Here is a 10,144-nt window from a genome sequence, read left to right as displayed (position 1 = left end):
ACACTACCGACCTGGGTGACCATCGACGACTAGCGAAAAACTCTGCCCACCATCAGTGCTGTTCATTGACCAACGAAATACCACTTCGACGTGAATCCGAATTGCGCATTGTACTCACCTGAATCTGCTGGTGATTTTTTTTTTTTTTTTTCTTCTTCTTCTTATAAATTTATATTTTTTTGTTATGCTTGAATGTGGGGGATTAGAAGAAGGGTTATCCATGTTTGGGGGTCTATGTTTGTTCTTGTTGAAGTGAAATCTATATTTGGGGTCTATGTTTCATTCTGGACAGAATATGTGTGTTAATTCTATGTTTGGGTCTATGATTGTTCTTGTTGAAGTGAAATCTATATTTGACAGGGGATTAGAAGAGCATATTAAGGAATGCAGACAAACTGAATATGTGTGTTAATTCTTATGCGATGTATGATATATATGTGTGTTTTGGGATGTGTCCATAGCTGAATCTGTGTGTATACAAACGGTGATTTGAATCTGTCTATAGCTGAATCTGGTTTGGCATGTGTGATGTATACAAAGTTGCAGTTGCCTTGTTGTTCTATAGCTGAATCGGTGATGTGTCTAAATCTGTAGTGGTTATATTTGTGATGTAACCACTGAATCTGTGATGCCTCTAAGTGGTGTTTAACATCCACTTTAACCTTATTTATGTGAATATGTGAATCTCTGAATCTGTGATGTCTGAATTTGAATCTAAGTGGTGTATTTGGATCTGTGAATTTGTGATGTCTCTAACCTTATTTATGATTTGTTGTGCATTTCATTCTGCTGATTTTATATAAATTACAGTAGAGTGTTTCACACAATGGACATTGATTCAAACAATCCTACATTGAGTGGGGGTGAGGAAGTTGAGGAAGTAGAGAACAATCCTTCATTAAATGAGAGTGGTGAAATTGAAGAACCTAAGAAGGGGATATTTTTTACCTCAAAGCAAGAAGTGCACGAGTTTTATGCAAAATATGCTAAAAACCTTGGATTTGTTATAGCTTACAGAACACAGAATGTTGGAGCAGATGGAAAGGTGAAATACTTTGGAATTGAATGTACTCGGGTGCAGAAGAGGACAAAAAAATCAGAAGTAAACCCCCTGAAACCGTCTTTGTCATCAAAAATTGATTGTAAAGCTAAGATAAGAGCGACTTTACAACCGGACGGAAGATATAAGTTAACTACAGTTGTGCTTGAGCATACACATGATTTAATTCCTAGCGACTCACGGCATTTTCCAATGAATAAGAGGATTCGTACTCCTGTGAAGAGAAAATTAGAAATAAACGATGAAGCAGGAATAGGGGTGTTTAGGAATTTTCATTCTATAGTTGTTGAAGCGGGGGGATATGAGGCATTAACATATGATGAACGAGATGCAAGGAACCATATTGAAAATGTTAGAAGATTGAGGCTTGGGGTAGGAGACGCCGAATCAGTTGCATTTTATTTTCATAGGATGCAACAAGAAAATTCAAACTTCTATTCTGCAATTGACTTTGATGTAGATGGTCGCATACGAAACTTGTTTTGGCGGATGCAAGGAGTAGGGCGGCTTATAAAGCATTTAGGGATGTTATCTCATTTGACACCACATATCTCACAAACAAGTATGATATGTCGTTTGCTCTGTTTGTAGGAGTTAATCACCATGGACAGTCAATCTTGTTTGGTTGTGGGCTATTATCTAATAAGAACACAGAGACATTTGTTTGGCTATTCAAAGATTGGTTAAATTGCATGTCAGCCACTCCTCCAAAAGCTATTATAACTGATTAGTGTAGAGCCATGCAAAATGCCATACAAATTGTTTTCCCACAGGCTCCACATCGTTGGTGTTTATGGCATGTAATGAAGAAAATTCCCGAGAAATTGAGAGGATATTCCCAATATGAAGCCATCAAATTCGCTTTACAAAATGCAGTCTATAATTCTTTTAGAAAATATGAATTTGATGAGGAATGGCAAACGATGATTGAAAAGTTTAGCCTCCATGACAACGAGTGGTTGGAGGTATTATATGGTGAGTGACATAAGTGGATTCCTGTCTATGTGAAAGATATATTTTGGGCTGGCATGTCAACTACACAACGAAGTGAGAGTATGAATGCATTTTTTGATGGCTATGTAAGCTTAAAGACTACTTTAAAGCAATTTGTTGAATAGTACGACAATGCATTGAGAAGTAAGGTGGAGAAGGAGACCAAAGCAGACTTCAAATCTCGAAACAAATTGTATGATTGCTTAACGGTGTATGAGTTTGAGAAGCAATTTCGTGCGGCCTACACAAATGTGAAATTTAAAGAAGTTCAAGTAGAATTGAAGCGATTATTGTATTGTCATACGACTCTTGTGAAGGAAGAGGGATCCATTTGTACTTATCATGTCAATGAAGCTGTGCTTGTGGATGAGAAAATGAAGAAAATTGAATTTCTTGTTTACTTTAATTCAACTGAATTTGAAATGCAATATGTGTGTGGGTGGTTTGAGTTTAGGGGGATCATGTGTGCCCATTCCCTTAGTGTGCTCATTGAGAGGTGTATCTATGAGATTCCAGATAAGTACATTGTGCCGAGATGGAGAAAAGATTTGGAAAGAGGGTACACATACATTCCAACAACATAAACGAAATCTGGGGCTGCCCTCAATGCAAAGGTACATGATAACTACCACAAGACATTGGATGAAATTATAGAAATTGCTTCCAACGATGATGGTAAACACAAAGCCATTCAACTTGGGTTGAGAGAAATTAAGGAAATAATAAGAAAAGATGAATCTGGTTGTGCGAGTAATGTGCCACCTTCTAGTAGTACTGTCCCACCTTGTAGTAGTAATGTGCCACCTTCTAGTACTACTCGCAAGGTGCTTAGTCCTTTGGTTGCTCGCCGAAGAGGCCATCCATGTACGAAACGGAAGGTGAGCAAGGTGGATGTAATAGTGAATCGGTTGAAGGGAAAGAATAAAAAGGCACCAAAAGTCTAGGTACATTTTTTATTTTCTGCTTGTATGTAAATTTCAAAATTTATTTTTGTCAAACTTTTCACTAATGTGTGTTACTATAGGGTCGTAAGATGGGTCAATGTGAACCTCGTAAGTTGAATTTCGGTTGTACGGACGACATGGAAGACAATACATATGATTTGGTATGTGTTTCATGGTCCACTACTATTTTTTGTATGGTATTTATTACATTATGTTTGAACTTATTAATGATATTTTATTATTATGTATCATAAGGTGCTGCAAGCTCAATCATACTATTTTCCTTGTATGGATGAGACACAACAGAGTGCATTGCAAATGGTGGATAAAATTGGAAGCTCATCTTTCAGTGAATCAGGAATGGTGAATATAGATGGTTTAACTTTTGTGGACTTGAATATAGATGTGGATCCAAACGCACCGTTTTTTTTTTAGTTTTGTACTATGGTGTTCATCACTTTCGTTTGTAAACTTGGGATAATTACTTTTGTGGACTTTCATTTTTGAACAGATTTTGATTCTGAACAGATTATAATTGATTCAACAGATTATGTTTGTAAACTTATGTACTTCACAGATTCTGCACAGGTTATATTTGATCATGAATAGATCTGAACAGATTCTGTCAAGTTTTTGAACATATTTTCATTTTGAACAGATTATAATTGATTCAACAGATTATGTTTGTAAACTTATGTTTGAACAGATTTTGCACAGGTTATATTTGATTCTGAACAGATCTGAACAGATTCTGTCAAGTTTTTGAACATATTTTGATTCTGAACAGATTTTGATTCTGAACAGATTATAATTGATTTAACAAATTATGTTTGATTCTGAACAGATCTGAACAGGTTCTGTCAAGTTCTGCGTATTTTGAACAGGTTATATATTGAACAGGTTATGATGAATATATGAACAAGTTATATTTTGAACAGGTTATGATGAATCTGTGAACAGGTTACATTTTGAACAGGTTATATGATGAATCTATGAAGTTCTTTTTCCAGTAGAGCACTTCTTCTTATTACGACCAGAGCAGTCCAGAATAAAGCAGAATGACAGGTTGATTGTTTGAAGCAGAATGAAGCAGGTTCAGCAGACTCAAGCAAAATGACAAGCAGAATGATGCAGCAGAATGAAGCAGAATGAAGTGAAGTAGAACTGAAGCAGAATGACAAGCAGAATGAAGTGCTTCATTGTTTGATTATTTAGCTGTTGCCTGGCCTTTTGATCTTTTTGTTGATCCAAAATCTTATTTTAGCGTTTTCAAGAAAATGGTCTATATGGAACATTTGGAGAAAGACTGCTCTGTATATTGTATATGATATCTCTGAAGGAACATTAGGTCACTACTACATTTGGGTAGTATTTACCATGTTAACATTCAACATTATTATGAGTTCAAATCAATACAATTTCTTTTCTTTTTTTTTTAAGAATGATCGTGTTTGGAGTGGACCAACAGTAGTAAATTCCATGTATAACATTTAGACTCATTTTGAATGTTATGTTAAATAAAAAGCATGAATTGCTTCTTTGCGAGTCCACCAGGGCAAATCTAAGTGTTCTGGAATGCTTTTAGTCATGCTTATTTTTCTTTTTGATGGCTGTGTATGGAGTCTTGGACACAAGCAAGTTCATATATGTGTATACAATTACATGTGGATGTTAGTCATCTTAACTCTTTTATAATGCCATGATGTGTATGCAATACTTGACTCTGTTTCATGATGTTGAAAAATGAAACTCTTTAATATTGTTTGGAACTTATTTTTTCTTTCTGGCGTCAAGATTCTGACAAATAACGCAATTTTTTCCTTCTAGCGTCTGAAGGCTTTGTGTGGCTTAACTGCTGGTGCAATTGGAGCATCAGTTGGTAGTCCAACAGATTTAGCACTCATTCGTATGCAGGCAGATGCTACCTGAGGTAACCAAGGACATATTCAATTCTTAGAATACAGATGCAGAAGCAAGGTATGTCAAACTACTGGTCCACCTATAAATTCCCATGTGAGAATGCAGCCCTAACATCGGACCAGAAAGGCCATTACAGGTTTATAGTGAAAAAGTATTTCCAGCACTAAAGATCAACAAATGACACAACCTATCAACAATAGTTGAAAACAGAAGTCCATTCAAGTCATCAAGTCCATTCAATCCATAAATACATCCATCAAATCCACTCAATCCATAAGTACATCCATCAAATTCCCCAACAGCTATCAACTCAGTAATTTACATTATAAAATAGAAAACAATACAAAATACAATGACAAAAACCACGACATTCAATTTCTTTTCCATCCTTCGAAGCCTTCTAGCATGCTCCTGAAATTCATTATCCATCTCATAAACCCTTGTGCTTAGATCGTTAAATTCTTCGCTTCTTATAGATTTACGAGGTGCAGCATTGGGGATCATGTCGTCGTCATCATCATCTGCGAACTTGAAGTAATTGCAGTGTTCCTCACTAATCTACAATGCATGACAATTAGTTAATCAAATCAGGCTAATAAATTTGCAAACAAATTTCAATACTGCTTACATATTTCGATGGACACACAAAGTACATACGTCCCTTATTTCCATTCTGATTGGTTCGGACAATGTACATGGCAGCTGTTCTCCCACAATCACAAAATCTTGATTTCAATCTTATGTTGCTATTATTACTAAAGGAAGAAGCCATTTTGTAATCTACATACAAAATGGAAAATAGAGACATGATACATACATAGCTATTATTGCTACTGTTCATACATACATACCTATTGTAGGCTCCAAGAAATAGGGAATTTTTTCCTAGGTAAGAAGAAATATTGTGTTCTTTCCTAGTGTCACGGACTTAGACTTCGCAAGCCTTCCGTGCGGCCTTAGATGTCTCCAACCCTCTTGGTTGCACCTAAGTCAGCCTTACCCACTCAACCACACTAAGACACACAAGATTTAGGTGGAAGAATGCCTTCACTATACAAGATAACTTTACAAGTATAGTTGGGTACAAAGCTTTACAAGGCTCTCACACTCACACTTACAAGTGCTCTCTTGGATCTCCACTCTTTGGTTGTCCTACAAATGAGACCCTTCCCCCTTATATAGCCATCCTCCTCCCTAATGGACGGCTAGGATCATTTTGATCCAAGGGTTACAAACTCACATCTAGAACACTCCATAGAATTATCTAGGACAACTACCCTATCTACTACATTCTAGAACTCTCTTAGACTAGTGTAGTACATGGTAGGCTTCTCCAGGATACTCTAGGATGTTCCAGACCCATCCAGACTGCTCTGGACACTCTAAGGTTCTTCCACGTTCCAGAATCTTCTAGGGCACTCGTGACCCTTCCACCACGTTCTAGAGTCTTCCAGCATACTCTAGCCTGTTCTTGCTCCTTCCGGAACCTTCCAGCACATTTGGCCACTTCAAATGTTGCTCCTTGTGTCACAGAAATTCTCGGGGCGTGACACTAGGTAGGTTCCAAGAAATAGGGAATTTTTTAAATCAAAATGCACATCTTCAACAACATGAAAATTTAAAACAATCATAAAGTATAAACCATGCTCTTTTATACAAACATAATTTGATATTTGAAATCATAGGCATATTTAATGTATTCACAGGCCCATTCATTCACTTTTATGGCTAAAATTTGAAACCTAAGGGAACTGATTTAATTCCCCTTGGCTCAATAAACTTCCATCACAACAGGTGACTTGATCAGCATAACTACATATGTAAATATTTTAATTGATCAGCCCAGCACATACAGTATGCAACCATTGATTAGGTATCCTAAAGAGATAACCTAGATGAAAGCCCTGACATAAGAAAACATAATTTGATAACTATTCAGGCCTATCATGATAAACTAAAGGGAAAAGCATTAAAAATGAGTGACATTGCTCCCAAAACTTTCTTGGAATGAACATCCACAAGGCAAAAGAAAAGCTACAACACCTAAACAGAATCAATTATAATCTGAATCTTTGTTTGTGGTATGATTATAATCAAAATCTGAATCAATCATAATAAAAAATACAATCAAAATATGATCTGTTCAACATAATCACTCTCTCCTTCCAAATATAATCAAAATCTAATCAAAATCTGCTTATGGTATGATTATGATTGATTATAATAAAAAATATAATCAAAATTTGATTATAATTGATTGATTATGATTGATTATAATTGATTATAATCATAATCAAAATATGATTGATTCAGAATCAATATCCAGAATTATAATTGATTATAATCAACATCCAGATTATAATCTGAACAAATTTTGATTCAGATTTTGATTTTGAATTATAATCTGTTGAATCAAAATCTGTCAATTATAATCTATTCAAATTTTGATTATGAACAGATTATAATCTGTTAAATCAACATAACAATCAAAAAATGAAGGCAAAACCCATAATGCCCAAACCCTAACAAACAATCATAACCCTAACAATCATTAATTGACAAATCATGTTCTACAAATTCAAGCCAAAACCAAAACCCTAAACGGAAAACATGTTCTACAAATTTAAGCCAAAACCAAAACCCTAACACAAATTGCAACAAAAATCCAAACACAGAAACACAAATCCTAGTTTTTTTGCGATTATGGGTTTACCTTTGCTTGTGGTACCTTTTTTTCTGCTATTCGACACTGTCGAATCCACACCCGTAGCTGAAGATCTGTTATGCGAGTCCACACCCGTAGCTGATGAGAGGATTTGGAAGAGATTAAGAGCTCCAGGAGAGAGTGAGTAGAGAGAGATGAGAGGATTTGAAAAGAGAGAGTGAATAGAGAGAGAAGAGATTATGGGCTCGAATGGAGTCGACTCTGAGGAAAGAAAAACAAAAAAAAAAATCAAAATCAAAACGACGTCATTTCAGTAATTCGGGCAATTCGGGAGGAAGGTTTTCGATCTATAAAACATTATTGCACATTATATGGTAGATGTAGAACAATGGAGGCCCCTTTTCCACTTGGGGCTTGGGTATAGTTCCAAGGCCATTAAGTGGCCTATAGGGCAAAATACCTGAGTTCAGATCGGTTTTTTAGTGTGTTCCTGTAATGTCTCAAAGTGAGGTTATTTTGGAATAAAATTCTTTTCAAAAAAAAAAAAAAAACACAGAGAAGAAAAAGAAGAAAGATGGCATCATCAGCGCCACTCTTCGATGACCTCACCAACGCGACCACCCACCCCTACCATCTTCACTTATTGGTGCCACACCTCCTTGCCATCACCACTGCAACTCACCATCCTCTCATCCCTCCTCCTTCCTCTTTTCTTGGAAAGGAAGAAAAAAAAAATGGTTAAAAAGTCACTAAAAAGTCAAAAGACAAAACAACTATATAAAAAAGTCAAAAAAATTATTTTCTCTATACTTTTTGTAAGTTTTTTTTGTAAAAAATCAAAAAATTATTCTAAATATACTAATTTTTTTATTTCATATTTTAACAAAATCAAAAATTACTAAAATAATTTATTTCCAAACCAACCCTTATTCTTATTCTTTTTCCTCATTTCTCTCTCTAAAAACTACAAAACTCACCAGCGTAAGCCTTTCCAGTGACCTTACCAATGCGACCACCCACCATTGCCGTCGCCACCTACCGGCGACACCACTTCCCTACCATCACTGCCACAACCACCTCCAACATCCTTTTTTTTCTCATTTTTCTTCATATTTCTCTTCATTTCTCTCTTTAAAAACTAGCAAACCCACTGGCGCGAGCCTCTCCAGCAACCTCACCACCGCAACCACCCACCATCGCCACCTCCACAAACAGCGCTCTCCGGTCTCCTCTCCCCCACACCACCTCCACAAGCTTCAATCAACCTCATTCTAATGTCACCGCCATGAGGCCCCCTTCTCTCTCTCTCTCCACCAACGCCCATTCACCATCTCAATCTAGATCTAGGGTTTGCGTCGCTCCTACTTTGTAGTCGCCGTAGCCCATACGAAACCCTAACCTCCTCGATCGAGAGAATAAGAAGAAGAAAATGAAGATGAAAGATGGAGTGGATTTGCAACAGTGGTGTTGTAGGCCTTAGAGAGTGGGAGTTGTAGAGGGGTGCGTTGTAAATATCGGTTGTTGGAGATGGGTTTTTGACAGCGGTGCCTTCTTGCTTCTTCTCCTCTCAGTTTTCGTGTTTTTTTTTTTTTTTTGATTGAAGTTTTGCCCCCAAACAATGCCATTTTTGGGCACTTCAAGAACGCATTACAGGGAAACATTACAGAGGATCTGGACTTATAATACTTAGCATTGCCCAGTCTGACCGATCGAACTTAACTCGGCTTGCTTTCTAGATTTGGAACCAAAGCACTCATCAATGGGAAGCGAGGGCTCTAGGCTTTAGATTTGTGTCAATCTGCCTCCACGGTGGATGTCGGCGGCTCTCTTCGTTATCCTCGACCTTGTGGCTTTTACAACCACCATGATCGTCAATGACTGTTGGCAAAACTCTCACTATGATTGCGCCCTCAAACCCCTCGGAAGACTCTCATTTTATCCCCTCTCTAAATAAGACGCAGAGATAGTAGCTGAGTTTCACGCGACGGTGTTGAACCATAGATCTAACAATAACATCATCAAATATGAAAGAAGATGAAGATCTGATCTTAGATTTGTAAGGAAAGAAGAAGAAGAGAAGAGAGAGATATGAGGCTGAGGGAGATGAAGACAATGACGGTGAGTGACACACAGAGAGAGAGAAATGGTTCGTGTTAGGGTTTGGTTTGGATATACAGCAATGCTAGGTATCATGAAAAATCTTTCATGAAAATGATCATGAAAGATTTGTGACCTTTAAATTACACTTAGAATAAAGCACCACACACTAATCAAGGTAATCTAAGGGTCACAAATCTTTCATGATCATTTTCATGAGAGACTTTTCATGATCCCTAACATTTCTCTTGGATATATATACAGGGGTATTTTGGTCAATTATATGATGTGAATATTCACATTAATTTGAAATGATTTTTTGTCATTGTGCTGTCAATTACATGATATACATATTCATACTAAAATATATAAATGTGAACGTTCACATCACTACATTAGATGAGAGAGAATGTTCATATGTTGTGAACGTTCATATCACTACATGTTGTAAATAAGAATGTGCTG

The 10,144-nt window shown here is 36.6% G+C and overlaps 1 protein-coding gene and 1 long non-coding RNA gene across 2 annotated transcripts; one reads left to right on the top strand and one right to left on the bottom strand.

Annotated features, from left to right (window-relative positions):
• Positions 1 to 826: 826 nt before the first annotated feature.
• On the top strand, positions 827 to 1,791 carry LOC114284935 (protein FAR1-RELATED SEQUENCE 5-like). The gene is made up of 2 exons (XM_028227894.2): positions 827 to 1,425; positions 1,521 to 1,791. The coding sequence occupies exons 1-2, from the start codon at positions 827 to 829 to the stop codon at positions 1,789 to 1,791; spliced, it is 870 nt and encodes a 289-aa protein (XP_028083695.2).
• A 3,343-nt stretch (positions 1,792 to 5,134) lies between these two features.
• On the bottom strand, positions 5,135 to 9,718 carry LOC145790818 (uncharacterized). Its single transcript, XR_014330046.1, has 2 exons — positions 7,631 to 9,718; positions 5,135 to 5,475 (listed from the first exon to the last, which is right to left on the bottom strand). It is a non-coding gene; the product is annotated as an uncharacterized LOC145790818 (long non-coding RNA).
• Between the last annotated feature and the right edge of the window lie 426 nt (positions 9,719 to 10,144).

This window comes from Camellia sinensis, chromosome 5 (assembly GCF_055761805.1).
Source record: "Camellia sinensis isolate YWXY chromosome 5, ASM5576180v1, whole genome shotgun sequence".
In the NCBI taxonomy this organism is placed as follows: Eukaryota; Viridiplantae; Streptophyta; class Magnoliopsida; order Ericales; family Theaceae; genus Camellia; species Camellia sinensis.
The sequence above is the reverse complement of the archived record's forward strand: the minus strand, read 5'-3'. Positions and strand labels throughout refer to the sequence as shown.